At 50.1% G+C, this 22653-nt stretch overlaps 1 protein-coding gene across 1 annotated transcript in view; it reads left to right on the top strand.

The window, feature by feature from the left end:
• LOC142021357 (protocadherin gamma-B5-like) overlaps positions 1-22653 on the top strand; it is a 151263-nt gene that overhangs the window by 110061 nt on the left and 18549 nt on the right. The window contains exons 4-5 of the mRNA XM_075010067.1: positions 3556-3614; positions 20692-20780. Of these exons, the coding sequence (XP_074866168.1) occupies positions 3556-3614; positions 20692-20780 (148 nt within the window). The remainder of the gene's footprint in view (positions 1-3555; positions 3615-20691; positions 20781-22653) is intronic.

Here is a 22653-nt window from a genome sequence, read left to right as displayed (position 1 = left end):
TTGGACCTTCCCAAATCACCTTCCAGAATAGCCAGCCTCACGCTCTACCTTACCATCTCCCTGGTAGCCATTTCACTGGTGTCCTGCGTGATGCTGGCTGTCTTAGGTGCCAAATGCCTCAAGTCTGGCCCTGGAGCTGTGAGCTGGCCCCTCTCACGTTGCTGTCGGAGGACAGGCCGCAAGTCTGCGTCGAACTTCCCTGGGCAGTTGAATTCAGAAGGTTTTCTCAAGTATCTGGATGTGGGTGGAGCTGGGCTGGTGTCCCAGGCGCAGCACTACAAGTCTTGTTTCTCTCCAATGTCTGATCAAGGGGATTTCTTCTTCATTAAACCGTTCAGCCATTCCACTACTGGGGAGAGCATGGCTGCCTTTGAGCAGGGGGCCAGCACATTAGTGAGTCCCTGCGATGGGGTAAGCCATGTGTGTGTCTCTGTCCTGTCTGTTCAGTCACCGTTCATACCCACTTCTCTCCTTCAGCCCTTCCATACACTGTGCAAAGTGCAGGGCCCCCGCTTGTCCGGCCAGAAGCAGGGGAGGAGCCCAGGCTCTGCACAGGGGAAGTGGGATGCTTGGGTGGAAATAGCATCTAACACTCCAGCACCAAAGCCTTAGACTGGGAGGGAACTAAATTGTTCTCTTTAGGTCAGGCCTTGTTTACACACTCTTCCCTTTCTTACGCAATTCCTCACACTCTTGTGTGCAGTGTTGTGGCAGCTGGGCCGGTCCCACAGTATTAGAGAGACAAGGGGGGTTCAGTAGTAGCAACGAAGGGTCCTGTGGCACCTTATAGACTAACAGAAAAGTTTAGAGCATGAGCTTTCGTGAGTTAACTCACTTTTTCAGATGCTGGTCCTGGAAATCTGCAAGGCCAGGTATAAATAGGCCAGAGCAAGGCTGGGGATAACAAGGTTAGCTCAGTCAGGCAGGCTGAGTTGTATTGTCATCAGCAGATCTGGAGGTGTGAACTCCAAGAGAGGGGAAGCTGCTTTTGTATTTAGCCAGCCATTCACAGTCTTTGTTTAATCCTGAGCTGAGGGTATTGAATTTGCAGATGAATTGTAGCTCAGCAATTTCTCTTTGGAGTCTGTTCTTGAAATTTCTTTGCTGCAGGATAGCTACTTTTAAATCTGCTACTGTGTGTCCTGGGAGATTGAAGTGCTGTCCTATGGGTTTTTGTATATTGCCATTTCTGATGTCTGATTTGTGTGCATTTATTCTTTTACGTAGAGACTGTCCAGTTTGTCCAATGTATATGGCAGAGGGGCATTGCTGGCACATGATGGCATAAATTACATTGGTAGATGTGCAGCTGAATGAGCCCACGATGGTGTGGCTGATCCGGTTAGGTCCTGTAATGATGTTGCTGGTGTGTATATATGGGCAGAGCTGGCAACGAGGTTTGTTGCATGGATGGGTCCCTGAGATAGAGTGACTGTAGTGCGGTGTATAGTTGCTTGTTAGGATTTGTTTTAGGTTGGCAGGTTGTCTGTGAGCAATGATAGGTCTGCCTCCCAAGGCCTGTGAAAGTGGGGGATCATTGTCCAGGATGGGTTGTAGATCCCTGATGATCTACAATCTACAAGGGGGGTTCAGGTAACTTATGCTGGTTAGAGAAACATACTTTTCAGCTCTTCTTCTGGGTAAATATGATTTTTTTTAACCTCTGACTACTTTATTCTGCATGTGAAGCTGGACTTGGAGCCTAGTAGGTTGTGACCCAAAGGTTAGCTGGGGAGGGAGAGCTTGGGGAGGAGGGATAGCTCAGTGGTTTGAGCATTGGCCTGCTGAACCCAGAGTTGTGAGCCCAGCCCTTGAGGGGGACATTTAGGGATCTGGGGCAAGTAGGTTGGTGGCCGGGGAAGAATGGTGCTTGGACCTGCCAAGAGGACAGGGGGCCAGACTCAATGACCTCCCACGGTCCTTTCCAGCTCTATGAGATGTCTACCTCCATTTACCTAGTTGTACTTTGTAGGTTTTTTGCGGAAACTTTTCATTTGGTGCTGTATGTTACTATCTGCTGATCACACCGTGGTGGCAACTCTGGCCAAAATTTTCAGACTTGAAGGCACAAATATGTAGCTCCATTGTTAGAAGTGCTGAGCACCTGCAGTTCCCAGTGATCCTAGTGAGGTCAGAAGGAGCTCAGGACATTTTGAAAATGTCAAATTGGATTAACTGCTGATACACAGATATGAATGCCACATTTAGGAGTCCAGGTTTGACTGTGCTCCAGGTCTGAAATTATTTTTTTAACTGTATATCCTAAAATGGAAAGTGACAGTATTATTTCAGAGACCAAATCCAGAGAAGCCCTCTGTCACAAAATGAGTGTGTGTATACATATTGTGATGTGTGTGTCAGTATTTGCAAAAATAGAAGTCAAAAGTTAGATACGTTTTACCTTGCATTTGAATGGCAAAGAGACTCCTTTTGGAGAACTCGGTCCTTATTCTGAAGCTTTTCATTACCATAATCATTAAAGCTGCAGGTAAATTAGTAATATCCCATCTTCTGCCAAATAAAAAACTAGGTCAGCTGCATCCATCTTCCTTCTGTAATAATTGTGTGTACAAGTAGAATAATCCTGTTCTGCCTTATAAAGCCTAAAACTGCTCATTCCCAAGATAACCCAGGAGACATCTTTAAAGGCAGCACAGTATTACTGTGGAGCTAATTAAAAAGAGAGCTAGAAGTGTGTTGTTTTTGGAAGTACTTGTACTTCAGATGGAAAACAGCTCTGCCTTTTAGTTCTCTTTACAAAGACCTAATACACAGAGCTGTTGCATGTTTTTCTTTATTTACAAACTGCCCATTGTCTGTTAATGAAACAATGTGGGTGGAAGTGATACAAGGCCCAACTAATCAAGTTCCATAGTGGTCTGTTACATCTGTAGTCTGTTGTAGTTCCCAAACAAATAATACATTTTGTTGTGGGAAGTGAAGTCTTTTCTACATAGGCAGAAAAAATACTGATGTAATGCATCAGGGGCACAATCTCCAGGAAAAGATTAATTAAATTATAATTTAATTATGCAATGTGAAAACAAGACACTGTCCAAGCTTTCTGAGAAAGGGCAAATTAGGAAGGTCTGGCATCATTCCAGCTCCTGGCATTAAAACACATCCTTCTGAGTATCAATTAACTCTGCTTCTCCCTCAGCTCATTATTTCTGGTACCATGGAGTTCTCCAGATTAAACTGATGCCCTTATCAGTCCATTGCATGCTTCGTTTCTTTCACATCTTGGTTTCCAGAGCTTATTTTGGAAGATTAGTCACCGAATGGTTGTGTCATGCTTTCTAGCCATTGTCTTGACTCAGAAATACTCCACGGGGAGGAGGGTCTGGTTGTTTTGTGTCCCTGTTTGTTTCTTTTACCCAGACAGGTATATTTCTGGTTACTCCACTGAATTTTAAAATTATTCTCTTTCATCTACATTTTTAGCTTCTCCAAAGCATGGAAGGATTTCCAGGCTATAATAATCCTGGATTTGTTTGGTTTGATTTCCAAAGGCAAGAATAATGGCATTAAAATACTTTTCTGTTTGCTTTGCAGCAGGCTCAACCTAACCCAGACTGGCGATTTTCTCAGGCCCAGAGACCTGGAACCAGTGGGTGAGTGATTCGCTTTCAGTTCCCTTGCAAACACCTTTTCTTTTCTTTTCTTTTCAATTTAACAATTTCTGTGCTGGCAGAAGAGCCAGATGGATTGGTGGCTCTGGAGATGGAGCTGCTCTGCTTGTACGCAGGATAGCTATAGCCTAGAAAGCAGGGCAAGCTTCCTTCACCCCCAGACTCACCCTCCGCCCTATCACACACACTGCCTCTTGAGCTCAGGCTTTCCCTGGAGGGGCACACTGCTGACCAGAGAGGTGCATTTAATCCTGTGGGAAATTTAGTCCTTGGCATCTCAGCTGAAAAGCTCCCAAAGGGATTGTATTAGCACCGATTCTGCTGAGGTTCTTTGTCACATTGCCTGTCTTTCCCCCTGAACCTGGTTACTGGGAACCGGAATATGGCCTTGTCGGTACACAAACTTGCAGTGAAGTAACTCAGTGGGTTTGAATTCACCCTTTTGGTTTTCAGGGTGAGCCTGCACATGTGGGCGCTCTTACTTTGGAATGAGAGTAACAGTTCAACTTAGCTAGGTCAGGAAAAAGTAGCTCAAGTCGAATTAAAATCAGGTGCATTTATTCTAAAATACAAGTGGTTACACAGAGGCTGTCTCTTGGTGATTTACATATCTCAGTGAAAGTTTGCATTTGTGAACCCTCTGGTACGTGCCATATTGGTGTCGAAGTTTTTCTTTCAGTCTGGCTGCAATTGAACTGCTGACTTACTGGTGAAATGCTCCCTATCATGGTAGCAATCCCCTGAGCTTTTGCCGCACTCTAGCATGCTAGACCATTGGCCAGCTAAACCCAGGGTTGTGAGCTCAAACCTTGAGGGGGCCATTTAGGGGCACATAGATTTAAAAAAGAGCAGATGTGTCAGGGATGGTCCTAGGTCCTGCTCAGAGGCCAGGGATTGGACTCCATGACCTCTCAAGGTCCTTTCCGGTTCTACGACATAGGTATATCTACTGCGTCTAGGTGCTCGGAGACAGACACTAGGGCAGGATCAGGGAAACTGAGGGACTTCTCTCTTGGGCTACGTCTACACGTGCACCCAACTTCGAAATAGCTTATTTCGATGTTGCGACATCGAAATAGGCTATTTCGATGAATAACGTCTACACGTCCTCCAGGGCTGGCAACGTCGATGTTCAGCTTCGACGTTGCTCAGCCCAACATCGAAATAGGCACAGCGAGGGAACGTCTACACGCCAAAGTAGCACACATCGAAATAAGGGAGCCAGGCACAGCTGCAGACAGGGTCACGGGGCGGACTCAACAGCAAGTCGCTCCCTTAAAGGGCCCCTCCCAGACACACTTTCATTAAACAGTGCAAGATACACAGAGCCAACAACTAGTTGCAGACCCTGTATATGCAGCACGGACCCCCAGCTGCAGCAGCAGCAGCCAGAAGCCCTGGGCTAAGGGCTGCTGCCCACGGTGACCATAGAGCCCCGCAAGGGCTGGAGAGAGAGTATCTCTCAACCCCCCAGCTGATGGCCGCCATGGAGGACCCCGCTATTTCGATGTTGCGGGACGCGGATCGTCTACACGTCCCTACTTCGATGTTGAACGTCGAAGTAGGGCGCTATTCCCATCCGCTCATGGGGTTAGCGACTTCGACGTCTCACCGCCTAACGTCGATTTCAACTTCGAAATAGCGCCCAATACGTGTAGACGTGACGGGCGCTATTTCGAAGTTACTGCCGCTACTTCGAAGTAGCGTGCACGTGTAGACGCAGCCTTGATTGGGAAATCAAGGGTAAGGAAAGAGCTTACTACCTCCACATGGAACATTTTGTCCTCCACTCTTGGCACACCTCCAACACCTGGTTGCTCCTCCCAGTGGAGTACTCTCCAAGCTACCTTCCACCCTCCTTACATATGCATGTGGATTTCACACACAGGCACACACACGGTATACGCTGAGCAGCTGAATCCATCTGTCCCAGTGTTGGGGGTCCCCAGGTCTTGCACCCCATCCACAGTCAGATGTGACCCTCATTCGGCAGGGAGAACAGGTGGGTTATTGGGTGACAAGGACACAGCATAGAACAGACTTGTCAGCACGGAAACCAGAAGCTGCCAGTACCATCTTTGTTAGGGTTCAGGGGTCCCCATGCACTGCACCCCTCAGGCAGGAGTGACTCTCACTCAGCAGGTACAACAGGAGGTTTATTAGGCAACAGATGCCCAGTTTCTCACAGAAGCATCAGTACAGCAGTCAGAGACAGTCCTTCCAACCCATCCTGGGGAGAGGAGCCCAAGGGTTGTGCCATCTGGGGTGTAGTTTCCCCTCAGCACAGGCTGGCTGCCTTCCAAACTCTCCCCCCAGCTTCTAACTGCACCCCGCCCCCCGATTCAAACCCAGCTTGGCTCCTCTCTGCTCTGTGTTCACGTCAGAGGTGTAACCTGCCAGCTTAGGTTACAGCCCCAGGGGTAATCCTTAGCCGCTGGGAGCTGCTCTGCCTGTCACACACATCCAGGCTGACTCTCACACCCCCACTCACCCCTACTCCATCACACCATCCATCTTGGAGGGAGGGGGCCCAGAGGAGGTCAGAGTCAGGGCCATGGTTCTCACCCCTTCCTGGCCAACCAGCTGAGATGGGTCCCCCTCCCCAACTACCACATTCAAATTCCAACCTTCAGGCCTCTCCCCCAGCCTTTGTCCTGTTTCCCCAGCGCTAAATGCATCACATGGTTGCCTAGGTTATGAAGAGCCTGGGGACCAAATTATCACACCTGGAACATCCATCACCAACTGTGCATTGATGCTGTGCCTAGGGAAACTGAGATGTTCACAAGGAGTTACTACAGGACAGTAGGAAACACATGCAACATAACAAGGGGAATAAAATCCTCACAAGCCCACGTCATCACACCATTTTATGTTGAAGCTATGGGCTCCTGAGATGGGGACCGGGGTTCTGTGTTTGCACAGTGCCTGTCACAGGGGGTCTTGGGTATCACCACAATGCAAATAATCAGGATTTGAAATTTTCACGTGATCTGATCTAAGAGAGAGGCAAGTCATGAGCAAACGGGTGTGCAGAGAGGGCTGCTTTCTGGGAACAGTGCCAGGTAGGATCATTCATGAAAACATGCTGTACACTCAGCTCTGTCACTAAATAATGGGGCTTGGAATATATGAGATTAATTGGGTTAGCCAGGAGACTCGTTAGTTGAGTTTAATATTATTTGGGTTTGGATGTATTGAAAATGCATCCATTGCAGTCGTGGGTCTAGGTACGTATAAATTAATATAAAACACCAACTAACAACAAACACAATTTATATTAGTACAAAATAAATCAAATCACGGTCCCACTTCTGCATCCCAAATCACTTGTACTGGCAATTTTAATGTTTAAATATCCAAAATAAAATGAATGATCAGCAACAGTTGTAGGAGTAGCACAAGCTGCTGTGTGGGCAAAATATTGGCGGGGTAGCCGAGTTAGTCTGTATCTTCAAAAATAAGAAGTCCTGTGACACCTTGTAGACTAACAGATATTTTGGAGCATAAGCTTTTGTGGGCAAAGAACCCCTTGATCAGATGCCTGAGTTGGGGAGTTCCAGAGGAGGATTTAAAGAGGGAGTCTCAGTCAAGAGGAGGGCCAGAGCTGACAAGGTCTGTTCAGTCACGGAGGATGTGGCCCGTTATCATCAATTAATGTGGAGTTGTGAACATCGAGAGGAGAAAACAAGCAGCAGCTAATGTGGAGGTGTGAACATCAAGAGTGGAGAAGCGCTTTTGTAATGGACCAACCACTCCCAGTTCTGTTCAGTCCTTGGTTGATGGTGTCAGAGTTGCAAATGAATTGCAGCTCTGCAGTTTCTCTTTGGAGTTTACTTTTGAAGTATTTTTTTGTTGTTGTTGTAGGACTGCTACTTTTAAATCTGTTACTGAGTGTCCAGGGAGATTGAAGTGTTCTCCTACAGGTTTTTGTATGTTACTGTTCCTGGTGTCTGATTTATGTCCATTTATTCTTTTACACAGAGACTGTCCAGTTTGGCCAATGTAAATTGCAGTGGGGCATTGCTGGCACATGATAGCATGTATTGTATTAGTAGATGTGCAGATGAAAGAGCCCCTGATGGTGTGGCTGATGTGGTTAGGCCTTGTTATAATATCACTGGCGTAGGTATGTGAGCAGAGCTGGCAGTGAGGTTTGTTGCAGGGATTGGTTCCAGGTTTGAGAGTTCCTGTGTTGTGGTCTGTAGTTGCCCGTGAGAATTTGTTTAAGGTTGGCAGGCTGTCTGTAGGTGAGGACAGGCCTGCCTCCCAAGGTCTGTGAGAGTGAAGGATCATTGTCCAGGATGGGTTGTAGATCACTGATGATGCACCGGAGAGGCTTTAGCTGGTGGCTGAATGTGATGGCCAGTGATGTTCTGGTGTTTTCCTTGTTGGGCCTGTCTCGTAGCAGGTGGCTTCTGGGTACACATCTGGCCCCATGAGTCTGTTTCTTCACTTCCTGAGGTGGGTATTGTAGTTTCAGGAGAGCTTGGTAGAGATCTTGTGGATGTTAGTCTCTGTGTGAGGGATTAGAGCAAATGCGGTTGTACCTTAGTGCCCAGCTGTATACAATGGATTGTGTAGTGTGCCCTGGATGGAAGCAGGAGGCATGTAGTTAAGTGTAATGATACATGGGTTTTCAGTTTAGGAGGGTATTTATGTGACCTTCACTTGTTTGCACAGTAGTGTCCAGGAAGCGGATCTCTTGTGTGGACTGGTCCAGACTGAGGTTGATGGTGGGGTGGAAACTGTTGAAATGGGTAGTGGGTAGCAGGTTTAAAACTAATAAAAGAAAGTTCTTCTTCACTCAGCACATAGTTAACCTATGGAACTCCTTGCCAGAGGAGACTGCGAAGGCTAGGGCTATAACAGAATTTAAGAAAGAGCTAGATAAATTCATGGAGGTTGGGTCCATAAAAGGCTATTAGCCAAGGGCAGGAATGGTGTCCCTGGCCTCTAATTGTCAGAGGCTGGAGATGGATGGCAGGAGACAAATCGATTAATCATTGTCTTCAGTCCACCCCCTCTGGGGCACCTGGCACTGGCCACTGTCGGCAGACAGGCTGCTGGGCTGGATGGACCTTTGGTCTGACCCAGTATGGCCATTCTTATGTTCTTATGAAATCACGGTGGAACTCTTCAAGAGCCTGTTTCCCATGGGTCCAGATGGTGAAGATCTCATCAATGTAGTGCAAGTAGAGGAGAGACGCTAGGGGACGAGAGCTGAGGAAGCATTGTTCCAGGTCACAGCCATAAAAATGTTGGCATACTGTGGGACCCTGCAGGTGCCCATAGCAGTGCCACTGATTTGAAGGTATAAATTGTCCTCAAATCTGAACTAGCTGTGGGTGAGGACAAAGTGAGAGTGAGATTGCAGGTGGTTGCTTTGCTTGTGGGCCATCCGAGGCAATGACACAGTGGAAGCAGTGCTCTGCCCTTGAAAAGAGACTCCAGTCACCCCATACTAGTGACCCTTCTTGCTGAGTCTGCAAAAGTCACCTAAGTGCAGGGATACTGAATATCCCTTGCAGATTCACACATGTGTCCGATGAGTCAGCTTCTGGTATGGCCCCAGGAACTATGCTTTAGATGGAGTTTCTGCTTGATTTTTGGGCCCAGATTTGTGCAAAACACTTACATTTAAATTTGCCCCCAACTCACAGATAAGGACCAAGTGAAATGAGTGTTGCACAGATTACTATTCCCTGTTCAGTCTGTCATTGACCTAGCAATGCACAATTGTTTCCTCCAGCCCTGGGCTGTCAGCCTCATGGAAAGAGAGAAATAGAACTTGGCAATGGGACAACATTTGCTTTTACCCTAGAACTGACTGCAGCTGACTGAGTTTATAGAAAAGTGATTGGGTTCTTTTAGAGGCGTTTTCTATTTATTACTTATGTTGTATTTTCTTCCTCTGCACTCTGTACAAGTTGGATCCCTGGTGCCAAGGGAACCAGGCTGTGCAGATGGAAGAATGTTTTCTTAAAAAAAATCCTCCCAAAAATCTCGCTTTAACCCTCTCAGAAACATCATTAGCTATATCACTTTCTGTGAAATTTGTGGTATTTACAGAGTGCATGACGGTGGGGTCATGGGTGCTTAAGACCTGCATAACTCACTTGTCAATTCATCATTCCTGAGCCAAAATTGCAGTCAGGCCAATACAAATTGTACATAATTCCACACCATCAGCTATGTGAATATGATAGCTATGTAGGTGGCATTTTCGAAACCATGCGTGTGCATTCTCTCTCTCTCTCTCTCTCACACACACACACACACATACTTTTCGAACCAGGGAAAAAGGTTTGATTTAAGATCGCTGGCTAATGCAACCAGAATAAAAACTCTCTAGCAAAACCACTGCAACTATTTAAGTCATAAGTGTTAAAAAGTCTGAATATTTTCCTTTAAGATGACGTAGCTGTAAACTCCATCCACTTTACATTTCATCTACCCTCTTTGCCAAAATCAGAATGTGTGAAAATTCTCTCATTATCTACACCATTAACAACTTCAGGCTCTGTTCACCCCTGTTCCAGGGAGGACAAGTACATGCCAAGGGCTTCTTTCTGAGGAAGGGTACTTCTAAGACAGAGATGGCAGAGTTTCAGACTGAGCTTCACAGGCAGTGGCAACCACTCAGCAGTTTGCTTCAGCCCATGTGGCTGGTTACAGTGAAGTGTAAATTACCATTGTCATAAAAATAAGGACTAAGCCATGTGACATATGGCAGCTAACCTACACAGGAAAGAGAATTTTGGCCATTATGTTCTAGAAGAGGTTCTTTATAGATATGTCTTAATTATGCAGCAATACCCAGAACAAAACAACAAAGTGTAGGTGCTGCGTACATACTTCAATCGTTACCTTTATTGGTGAGGGCGTCTGGTGAGAGTACAGAGGACCTGGGGCTCAGCATCCAGCTCCTGGTGGCTCTGAACTAGAAAGGGAAAATCAGAGAGGGTGACACACAGGGAACAAGATAAGACTTCTCCTCTTTCAGCCCTTCTCTTCTGGTTGGAGCTGAACCACCACACCTGAGAAGTGGGGTAAATCCAGATCTGGACCCAGCTGTTCATTTGAAGTGAAGCTATGTTAAGTCTTTTAAAATGGCCTTTGTACACATGGATGAGACAGGCGATGTGTGCTGGCAATGAGATCAGATGCCTCAGATGGGGGAAGGACACAAGGGCTGTGTCTACACGTGCACGCTACTTCGGAGTAGTGGCGCCAACTTCGAAATAGCGCCCGTCATGGCTACACGTGTCGGGCGCTATTTCGAAGTTGAAATCGACGTTAGGCGGCGAGACGTCGAAGTCGCTAACCCTATGAGGAGATAGGAATAGCGCCCTACTTCGAAGTTGAACGTCGAAGTAGGGCACGTGTAGACGATCCGCGTCCCACAACATCGAAATAGCGGGGTCCGCCATGGTGGCCATCAGCTGGGGGGTTGAGAGATGCTCTCTCTCCAGCCCCTGTGGGGCTCTGTGGTCACCGTGGGCAGCAGCCCTTAGCCCAGGGCTTCTGGCTGCTGCTGCTGCAGCTGGGGATCCATGCTGCAGGCACAGGGTCTACAACCAGTTGTCGGCTCTGTGGATCTTGTGTTGTTTAGTGCAACTGTGTCTGGAAGGGGCCCTTTAAGGAAGCGGCTTGCTGTTGAGTCCGCCCTGTGACCCTGTCTGCAGCTGTTCCTGGCACCCTTATTTCGATGTGTGCTACTTTGGCGTGTAGACGTTCCCTTGCAGCGCCTGTTTCGATGTGGTGCTGCCCAATGTCGAAGTTGAATGTCGACGGCACCAGCCCTGGAGGACGTGTAGACGTTATTCATCGAAATAGCCTATTTCGATGTCACTACATTGAAATAAGCTATTTTGATGTAGCGTGCACGTGTAGACGTAGCCAAGGTGGACAGTTGCCAGATCTAGAGAAGTAGTTATTCATGTCTATTTGGCACTGTTGAGGCCACATCTTGAATATTATGTCCATCCAGTTTTGGGGCGCCCGGTATAAAAAGGATGTGGATTTGCTGGAGCAGGTTCACCAGAGGGCAACAAAAATGATTAAGGGGCTGGAGCACAAGACCTATGAGGAGAGGCTGAGGGATTTGGGCTTGTTTAGTTTACAGAATAGAAGACTTAAGGGATGATTTAATAGCAGCTTTCAACTTCCTGAAGGGGAGCTCTAAAGAGGAGGGTGAGAAACTGTTCTCAGTGGTGTCAGATGGCAGAACAAGGAGCAATGGTCTGAAGCTGAAGAGGGAGAGGTGTAGGCTGGATATTAGGAAAAACTGCTTCACGAGAAGGGTGGTGAAGCACTGGAATGCGTTGCCTAGAGAGGTGGTGGATTCTCCATCCCTTGAGATTTTTAAGTCCCGGCTTCACAAGGTCCTGGCAGGGATGACTTAGTGGGGTTGATCCTGCTTGAAGCAGGGGGCTGGACTAGATGTCCTCCTGAGGTCCCTTCCAGCCCTGTGATTCTGTGATTCTGTGACTTGATGATTCGAAAGGCCCCAGGGCTCCCAGCCACCTCTGTCCCTACAGCAGCAGCAGTGGTAACCAGAGCCCCAGGCCCTTTCCTTGGCCATGGAAGTGCCAGGTGGTGAGCTCCTGGCAGCACTGACGGGCTGGTGGGAGGAGGCTATGCCTGCCCCTTCTGCCCAAAGCTTTGCCCCTGTTGCCATTCACCCAGGACTCTCCTCACAGCAGCATCTGAATGTTGCGGAATAGCCAAGGGCTGGATGGGGACGGGGGCCAGGCTGAGTAGGAGCTGTGGCTGGAGGGATGGCATGGCTGGGGCTGGATAGGGTCAAGGGCCAGGCACCTGAGTCTGGATGCTGGGGACAGGGATGAGGCTGGATGGGAACTTAGGCCAGGTCACTGTAACCAGATGGGGGACAGGGCAGGAGGGGGGCCTATAGCTGGATGGGGCTGGGCTGCTGCAGTTAGATGGGGTTTGGGCTTGCCGTTGGGCCGCTGCGTACTGCTGTGTCAGGAGCCAGGTTGGGGCTGGGCTACCTGTGGCACGTGCCAGCCTGCAGCTCAGCAGCCCCAACTTGCTGGAGGTCAAGCTAGTTTGGGGTGGTAGTGGGGCAGATCAGCCTGGCTGCTGCAGGTCCCTGGCCTGCACGGCTCTGTTGTGCTCTTGCATGGAGCTCGATCGGCTGGTGCGCAGCCACTCAGCCATGCAGCTTACAGGGAGTGCAGGTTGGGTCCCTGGGAGACCGAAAGGGGCTGCTGAGCTTGGGGTAGATGCATCTGAGAGCCTGATCCTGGCATGCAACATGTGCATCTCCCCAGTTGCCCAACAATGTGGCCATTTTGTGGACAATGTCCCCTCCCCCCCATTGTCTTCTACCCTCATCCCAGCCATTGTGCCGTTTGCTCTTTGCACGAGGATGTGATGGAGGGGAGAACCTGGGCACAGCAGGTCCTGACGGCTGTTTGTTGACTGCTCATAGCATGTGAGGCCTTGTTACAGACTCTGGCAGCGGTGGCTGCTGAAACACACAGACTGTAGCTGGGGATGCTGAAAGGCTCCACGCTATTTAAAGGGGAAGTACCTAATTCCTAGCCCTGTACCAGCATAGGAGTTGCTTCCACAGTACTGCATGTCCAGAGGGCTACCACGGCACTAGCCACACTGCACGGAGCACTGGAATACATGGAGCTTGTTACAAGGAAGCAGCCCCTGCTGTGTCCTCTGCACGTGTGAGTCATGCAAGAAGCCTGTGTGGTGAGCTCAGGGCTGGGCAGGCCGACTGCTGCTGCTGCAGCTGAGCTCATGCTGGCAGCAGGAAGGCAGATGCTGGAGGAGGAAATGGTCTTTGCACTGTCCCATAAGCAGCGCAGCACGGACATCTGGGACAGGAGGCTCGAGCGAGGGCTTGTGGGGGAGGGGTTAAAGAGAGGCAAAGCCTTGTGACAGATGTCACACTGTCTGGAGTGGCTCACAGCCAGGTGTGCTGCCTTCAGGGCAGCCTGGCTAAAACATGGTCGTGGTCCCAAAGTGGTGGGGGTGTTCTATAATTAGGCTTCTCCAAGCGCAGAACCAGCGTGAACTCCTTGATCAATGGCTGAAGCCTGGGCAAAAACAGGCGTCTGCCTTGCCAGCATCACAGGGACCCTCTGAAACGCAGGCTGATAAAAACTTGACGCCTTTCCCATCCCTCCAGAGAACCTTTGGCCAGAGAACTGATGGATGCTAAGGGACTGTCAGCATTACAGGGCTCTAGCTGGTCTCTGGGAGGAGTGGGCAGGCGAGGTTCTGTGGCCTGCGATGGGCAGGAGCTTGGATTAGATGATCATGATGATCCCTTGGCCCGGCCTGGACGTCTGAGCCACATACCTTTAAATCTGTGATTTGTCTAGTACAGAGTATGCCCATCGTGAGCCACCGGCGTAGCTCATTTTCCAGTGGGGTTGTGTCTGGGCATGGGGGCGGGGGAGAAGGAAGGATACGGGCAGGTTGTATTTGAATGGCAACACCGGGAAGTTGCTTAGGGTTTGGAGTGTCAGAAGAAGTCCAGCTAGTATGGCTTTGTGGCAAGAGCGGTCAAAGGGACCCAGTGAATTCTCAAACCCTGGAATGCATTGCCATTGGGCTATGGCTATCCCCACTAGACAGGTGCTTCCCCTTATAAAACCTGTCTCTAGTTGCTCATTATTTGCCCAATTCCAGCTGAGCATTCATGGGTGGCGTCTGCCTCCAGTTGCATTTCTGTTGGCAGTGACAGCAAAAATGGTTCAGCCATTTTGGAAAACCAGTGCATTAGTCTCCCAAGGTAACAGGCAAGAATATGTTGGAAAGCTCCTGTGCCCCCATACAGTGAAACAGGGACTGGAAACATGGTAGGGAGAAGTCCTGACTGCTCAAATCTGGCAACAGTAAGAACCTCTGGCAATGGCAGTTCACGCAGGTCAGTAACGACTAGTTGCAGTTTGGTGGCTACATTGTGCAGTAATTCTATCTGCATTGAGTGTGGTCCAGCACAGGGATCCAGAGCCTGAGCAGGACTTTCCATCCAATGCTTTTTCTCCGATCGTGGGGCCAGGAACAGGAGCAGCGAGGCCATTTTCTCTGAGCATGAAGTGCCTCTCCCGCTGGGCCCAGCCTGCGTGAAGGAGAAAACCACCCGAGTCAAATGCAGAGGAGCTGGTCTTGGGGAGTGGGAAGCTGTGGGAGGAGAAATGGGACTTAGTGAGAGAAAAATGGGACCAGGGAGGGAGGGACAGGGGACTGTAGAACCAGTGCAGAAAGTGGGGAGCCTGAGCTTCCCACGCAGGTGGGAGGAGGGAGCCTGGGGTCTGAGGAACCATCTGGGCAGGGCAGTGTAGAGCAGGTGGTGGGTGGGACAGATCAGATGGACAGCTAGGTTGGTGGGAGCTGAGACGGACTGGACAAGAACCCTGCAGCAAAGGTGTCAGGGGCTCTTCCCCACTCCACACGTCGACTGCAGAAAGAGACTTAAAAATACCTTGCCTATACACAGGCTTTACCTTAAAACTTCCCAGGGTCACAGATTCCCTGACCCTGGGGGGTACCTGGCTGCCACCACTCAGTGGGAAAAGACCCCCTAACCCAGGAAAACATACTCAAGATGTCTTCCTGTGGGGTGCCCTACAGTCTAAACTCCCCTCCAGAGAGAGCTTAGACACACAATAAAACCTGTGATTCAGTAGCTGACCTTTCAGTCTAAGGCCAGCATATACACAGACCCTTCTCAGGACACAGAAGTCAAAACATTTGTAAAACAAAAGTAATTTATTCACAAAACAACAGAAAAGTAAATCATGGGTTGCACGCAGAGAAAGATTTGTGTCTGGGATTTAGCTTAGAAGTTACAGGGGACACCATCAAGTCAAAGAACAGCACAAAAGTGAAAACAGAGCAGAGAATCCAACCAAATGTAAAATAGCCATAACCTAAAGGTGTCTGTCTACACGCTTCCCTTGTACTTACACTTCTGGGGCTGATTTTGTGATGGTCAGGATATTTCCAACTTTTCATTCCAGTTCGCTGGCAGGCATTCCCTCTGTCTTTCTCTCTGCAGAGAGAAATGCCCCAAAAGCTGCAATTGTTCTGTTTAAACAAAGCTACTTCACTCCCGTTGGCTCACCTGGGCTTTAGGTAACCTCAGGCAGATTAACTCCCTTCTCTGCCCTGGTTCCTGACACAGGCTGGGACTCAGAGCGCACTGGGAGCTGGGGTGGGGAAGGCTGGGACTCAGAGGCAAGCCCCAAGGCAGAGAGTGGGGCTGGCTGGACAAGGGGACAAAGAAAAGGAGGAAAAGCCATGAGAGGGGCAGAGGACGGAGTCAGAAATTGGTGGAGGAGAAGCAACAGGAGCCAGTCAAGAACAAACTGAGGGAATGGGCAGGGAGGGGGCCTGTGACCACGGCAGACCTGGTGCTGAGAGCTCTGGGAGTGCCTCGGGATGGCTCGGGAAGGCGATGGGGATTGGTAGGACTCTGCCTCGTGAGTTGCAGAAATCAGCAGCTGTTTGGGAGGTTGCAGAAAGGGAAAGGCTATTTAAGGCAATTGAATGAAGCCTGGAGAATTGGGACCAACCCCTGCCTCTGCCATGGGGTTCCTGTGTGATAGTCGAGAGACAGGTGGGGGAGGGGATATTGTTTAGGGGAGAGCGAGAAGCTTTTGCGCTCACACCAAGCTCTTCAGCGGTGGGACACTATCGATGCACAATCCGCTACCTGCTGCTCAGGAGCTGGTCTGCAGTGGCCTGTGCCACCCTGGATATGAGCGCAATAATCTAGAAGATGGAGGGGCAGGGCCCCATCCCTCCTGCCAGAGGCTCCTACCTCCCCTTCTACCTCCCTTCACCTGCTGGAAGGAACACTGACTCCTCCTGTCCCCCACTGATGGAGGAGGGAGCCCCATCTGGACAGCTCCAATCTTGGGCCACCAGCCAGCCTGGGCGCTGCCCCAAGCTTCCCCAGAGCACTGGCCTGAGCCACCCCAGGCTGCGGCCAGTGGGAACTCTGAGCTCCAGGGTGTGACAGGTGGGTGGAAGCTCCGGGAAGGGTGTATATAGACGAAAGCAAGGTGTGGGAGGCACTGGCTAACGGGGGCCTCATGCAGGGAGGAGGGAGTGGCTGAGAGAATGGGTGTGGCCTGTGGTGGGACCTGCAGGGAGCGGGTGAAATGGAGGAGAAGAGGGACTCTCCAGGCTGTGGGCAGTGGAGGCTCTGGGAAGAGACAGAATATGGGGTTGGTAGGGGGCACCAGGGTCCAGGCATCCAGTGGCAGGTCTGTAGCGGCTCGTATTATATTCACTCTCCATGGGGAAGCAGAAAAGGTGCCATGGATGAGGCTGTGGACTTGGCTTCAGCAGGCTGGGTCCATCTCCTAGCTGTGTCACAGGCTTGGCGTGAGGTGGGCAGGTCTTGAAGGTCCAGATTTCCAAAAGAATTCGTGTGTCTGAAGACGCAGAGAAGTACCTGGTGGGATTTTCAAAGGAATCTGGCACCTTCATCCTCCCAGGTCTGTGGTCTCTCAGTATTGCCCCATGTCCCATCTGTAAAATGGGGGCAATAATCCTGCCTTTATCTGTGCTGTTTATTCAGACTCTCATGTTGCTGAGGCAGAGCCTGTTTGTTTTTGTGTGTTTGTACCCAGACTAGCATAAGGAGACCTCGTTGCTGGTTAGAGCCTCTTGCTGCTACCGTAAATATATTATAGGGACTAGTAATGTGTGATGACAAGGATCTTTGGGCTGCAGGATTGTTTTTGGGCCCCTTTGAGGGAAGAGATGATTGCACATCAAGAAGCAAACAGCACTAATCACAGCTGCTGGCCAGCTGGCAAGCATCACTGAGAAGATGTTATATTGGAGCTAAGAATATAGATTGCAGCCTCCTTGAAGCAAAGCTCCTGGTGAACTGAGGTTGGTCTGTGTCTGCTGAGACTGGCAAAGCTGACTGACTGGGCTGTAGCACTGAGAAGCCACCCATCAGCCTTCCTTGAAGCCCGGGGTTGGGGAACCAGATGTTAAACACCAACTCTCCTCCCTTAGTGTTCCCCCCTCTGCTTCCCAACCTGATTGGTGGAAGGAGCGGGAGCTACTGGTCTCCCCTGCCTCTCGGCTTCTGCAGCACTGGGGGAGCGTAGCTTCCTCTGCTTGGGGTCTGTGCTTTTTCAGCTCTGGGCAGCTGACTCCCCACCCCCTGCACGTGATCCAAAGTTCTGTTAGGCCCTAGACAACTGGCTCCCAAACCTTTTACTAACATGACTCAGCAGCTGCATCTTGTCATGTGTCTGCACCCTCTGCCCTGGCCCTGCTCTGGTGTGAAGGAGACCAGGGCAGCAGAGGAGTGACCCTGATCTGCAGTCCCCCCACAACTGCCCATTCCATGGGGCTCTACTCTCTGGGTGTTGCAGCCAGGCACCTGTGGTCTCAGCAGCCCCTCCCTCGCTCCCCAGCCTCCTTTCCCCACCAGGCCGGGACATGTTCCACTAGGTCAGGGCCCAGCCCTGGGCGTGGCAACCTGCCATTTGGGAAGCATCGCCGTGGGCTTAGGGTGTCCACTGAGATCCACAAGATACTGCACAATGGCTGCCTGTATGAGAGCCTGCGGTCTGGAGGTTGCAGGTGTGCGAGATCTCAGCTCCTTATCCTAGGGCCAATATTTTTGTCAGTGAAAAGACAGTAATATAAGGTTTCTCCAGAGATGTTGGATACGGGTTATACAGGGGGTCCTCATTATATGTCCAGGTTATGTTCCTAAATAATACAACTTACAGTGAAACAAGTTAGAATGGGGCATTAATGGCCGTAAGGAATAATGGAACTAGCTTGAGATACGTTCCCCACACATACAGTTCACACATGCTTGGTACGTAGAATGTACCTGTAACCCACAACAAGCACTAAACAGGAATAGATATAAATAAATAGAAACAATAATTATAAATAATGACAGAAATAAATAGAAAAAGCTAAGCCGGCTCCCTGCCAGTCTCCACCAGCTCCCTGCAGTCCCCTGCTGGTCGTCCTCTGGTCATCTGCCTGCTCCCTGCTGGCTCCCCACTTATCCCCACGGCTCCCTGCCCATCTCTGCCAGCTCCCCACCTCTCCCTGCTGTCTGCCCACCAGATCCCTGCTAGCTCCTCACAGCTCCCCCCTGCCTGTCCCCGCCAGCTCCCTGCCAGTACCCCACCAGCTCTCTGTTGGCTTCCTGCAGTTCTCTGCCACTCCCCCGGCTACCTGCCAGCTCCCCCCGACTCCTCCCTGCAGCTCCCCACTGGTCCCCATTTCTTCAGGGCTCACTTTCACGCCCCCTACACTACGGCACCTGATGCTTGGCTGCCACAAAGCTCCATTATGTTCCTGGCTGTGGTCCCTCGGCCCCACATGGTGTAAGTGCAGATCAGCGCGACTTACAACGAATCTGTTTTCCTGAATTAACTAATGACATATACGCAAAACAACTTATAACAAGGACCAGTACGGGAAGGCTGGTGGCTAGAAACAGCCCTGCAGGTGGGTAGAGGCAGATGCTGGGCAGACGAGCAGGGGAGAGGTGCTTGGACACTGCCTAGAGCTGGTCTGAGAGCTGTCCATCCGTTCGGCAACACAGCAAGGGAGCCTGGCACCCTGCCGACCCAGGGCAGCCACGCCACCAGTTTGCCAAACCCAGGCCTGTGGAAGTAGGGGAGAAAGTGGCAGCCAGTCTCCCCAGCAGCCAGGCCCGAGCCTCTGCCTGCACCCTGGGGTGGAGTCTGCAGGGTGCCAGACATCACCGCAGCACTTAAAAGTGAGCTCAAACCCAGCCCCGAGTGTGTACTGAGGCGAAGTAGGGAGTTCAGAGAGGGGTGAGTGCGCTGGGAGGGAGCATGGGGGTGTATGTGGAGGGGGATGGGTGTCTGGGGGGTTCTAGAGGAATTTTTCAGGGTGCAGGAGGGGGCAGTGTCGTGCCCTCTGTCATGGTGGCAGGGCAGTTGGCACAGGCCTGGGACACAGGGCCAGGGTCTCTTTAGGCCCCTCCCCATCTCCAGGGCAGGGAGCCAGGGTCTGTCCCTGTCACCCCTCCCGTGCAGAAATCTGGCTCCTGGCCGCCCTCTGGTCAGGGACTGTGGAAGTGAAAAGTGGTTTTGGAAGAACCTATGACAATAGCAGCTGCTTCTGGGAACCACCAGCCCTACTTACCAGGCCCAAAGAGGACTTGAACCAGCGGCCTCCCACATCCTGCGGGAGTGCCCAGGGCACTGAGCTACAGGGCGTAAGGGAGAGCTCTTTCTTCCTCCCCAGCTCTTGTGTGTGCAGTTTGGTGGCCTTTGTCCAGCCCCCTGCACCCCGCCCCCGTGACAGGAAGAGTCTTTCCTGGGCTGGTGGATGGCTAGCAGGGATGGGTACCTGCCTGCCTGCTGCCAGGACCTGGTGAGCAGTGCTGTCAGAGGCAAGGGGCTCAGCACACATCCTGCTCTGCAGCATCTCTCATTGGCTAACTGGGGCAGGTCTCAATTCAGGACTTGGCTGAGTGGATAGCACTGCAGCAGCCCCACCGTCACACTCGGTGCCTGCGCTTCCTTCACCAACAGAAGAGCTCTCCCCACACTGGAGCTGTGTCGTCCCACCAACAGAAATTCATAGTGCGCACCAGGGCCTGGGCTGTCCGCATTTGTAGACCTCCTCCTGGGTTGCCTCTGTCTGCCCGTTCATTGGATGGGGCCTGAGTGTGTAAATGAGATGCTCTGGCTCACGGGGTTGTTGCAGGGATTCCGTGGGCACCTGGAAGCTGAGCAGAGCAGTGTGTAAGTTACTCTGGGATCTTGTTCCTGACGAAAACCCCTCCAAGCAGCTGCCTCCATTGTTAGGCACCTAAACAGCTGTAAACTCAGACCCTTTGTGATCATTTGCTCCTTACAACCACAGACACAGCTGGAGACTTTGGAAAAGGGCCTCTCTCTGGAGTAGTCCATTCAGAGGTGACCTGGCTTACAAGACTCAATAGCAACAGAGTGTGGCACCTCTGCAGGAAAAGTGCGACAGAATCCCAGCCTCTGCTGCGTGTGCACTAACTGGTTTGTTTTCTTTTCTGTAGCTCTCAGAATGGAGAAGAAGGAGGAACTTGGCCAAACAACCAGTTTGATACGGAAATGCTTCAAGCCATGATCCTGGCATCAGCAAATGGTCAGTTTCCTTTAAGCACAAGATAATTGCATCATTTGTAATGGCATCGTGTTGCAAGTGCATGTAATTCAGTATGGGTTTTATATCACCAGTGGTTCAGACTAACCAGTGGGGATGGTGCATCTTCTCAAAGTCCTTTATAAGCAAATGCAGTCAGGATACCATTGGCTCTTGTATTGCCAAGCGGAAGAGTTCTCTGTAGGGTGGGGGTGCCAAGAGGCACAGAACAAAACTGGAAACCCTGTGTATAATGGAAACCACCTCAAGCTACGCCCTAAGTTCCAGCACAAATGCTACAAGTAGGATCTGAACACGGGCTGATTAACATGGAGCAGGGTTTGTGGCTGGTGTGAGAACCATTCAGTTGCGTAAGGCAGGAGGGTACAGGCTGAGACACTCCAGCTCCTGCGTTCTCGAGAGGGTGTTACTGGGCTCATTACGTGGTGATAGGGAAGAGAAGAGCCTGTGTTCCAGGTGTCTCTAGTGCTTGTAAAAGTACATCTGTGTGGTTCTATAGGAAGTCTGACCCTAACATAAAACAGACCTGCAGTGTCTGATGGGGTACACCACTTCATGCTCAGGGACACCGTTTTGGGGTAAATATGGGGACAGGTTACTGATAGGAGCTGGCCATGGAAGTGCAGCTTTGGAAATACAGGACTTGGTGTATGGGGCCAAACACAAAGCCCATTTACTCCAATATCCTGTCTCCAGCAGTGATCAGCACCAGATGATGGTGCAGAAGTCAGTTGTAGGACATTGTCCCCCTCTGCCCTATTTCGCAGATGAATAACCAGGGTTAGCAGCAGAAAAGAGACTTTTATTTTGGAATAAAGGGCCAGATTTTGAAAGAGGAGAACCCCTTTTTCACAGGAGTGGTTTTGCATTATGAAATATTGTGATCCCAAATTTTAGTTAGCAGGTGTTTAATAACCAGGTTGTACTCACACATCCAAGACTTATTCTAGTTCCTAGTTTATTTTTGGTAGCAAAATGCAGGTGCATATTTAGTGCTGACAGTGACGGAGAGAAGGCTGGAGCACAAGTAAATGTCTGAGTCAACAGCTTTAAAATATTTTCTTTGCAATGGTGGTGATTGTGGTTTGTGTGGGTTTCTTTTTTTAACTTTTGCCATCTATTGCTGAGTGAGAGTGGGATGAAATACAGAAGATTGCTCGGAGCTGTGAGGTCCTGGTGCATTTTTATTAATGACTCTCAATAAACAAGGCATAAGATTACAGAATTCAATACAAAGAGACTAATGCATAGAGCCTTTGTTTATAAATACCTTTGTCTGGGCCCTCTGAATGTTAAAGATTGGAAAAGCAGCATAACCATAAAACACTGGCAAAAATGCTTGGGATGTTTTCTCTCTGCTTGAGACAAAAAGACATCTGGGGCTGGAGGTTTCAAATTAGTATTTCTTTTTTGGGAGCGCCTTTAGCCTGAAATTTGTCACCCTGAAAGCCTCTCGGAAGACACTGAGCAGCCCAAGCAAACAGCTGCCACAGCCAGTTATAGATAAAGATCTGGGACATTACAGTGGTTTTTTGTATATACTTTTAAGAAAGGAAACAAGGTAAAAATGTGGTTCTACTCTGTAAATGGAGCGTGTAAAAATAGCTGCCAGGGGAACCATATGTTTATGATTTCTCCCTGACACCAGCTCCTCACTTAGCAGATCACATGATTGTTTTCCTGCTTGCCTGCCCTGCAGTCCCTGGGATGTAAAAGCTGAGCGGGTTCTTTTGCAATTGTGCCTCATCTCATCCTTCCCATGAGGAAGGGACCCTGGCGCTGGCTAAATTCCCACACCCGGTAGGCTGGGAATTTTTGGCCTTTTTGCCCCAGCCCTACTGCGATGCCCCTCTGC

Source organism: Carettochelys insculpta, chromosome 15 (genome assembly GCF_033958435.1).
Source record: "Carettochelys insculpta isolate YL-2023 chromosome 15, ASM3395843v1, whole genome shotgun sequence".
Lineage (NCBI taxonomy): Eukaryota > Metazoa > Chordata > Testudines > Carettochelyidae > Carettochelys > Carettochelys insculpta.
Note: the sequence above shows the minus strand (reverse complement) of the source record. Positions and strands in the feature narration are given on the sequence as shown.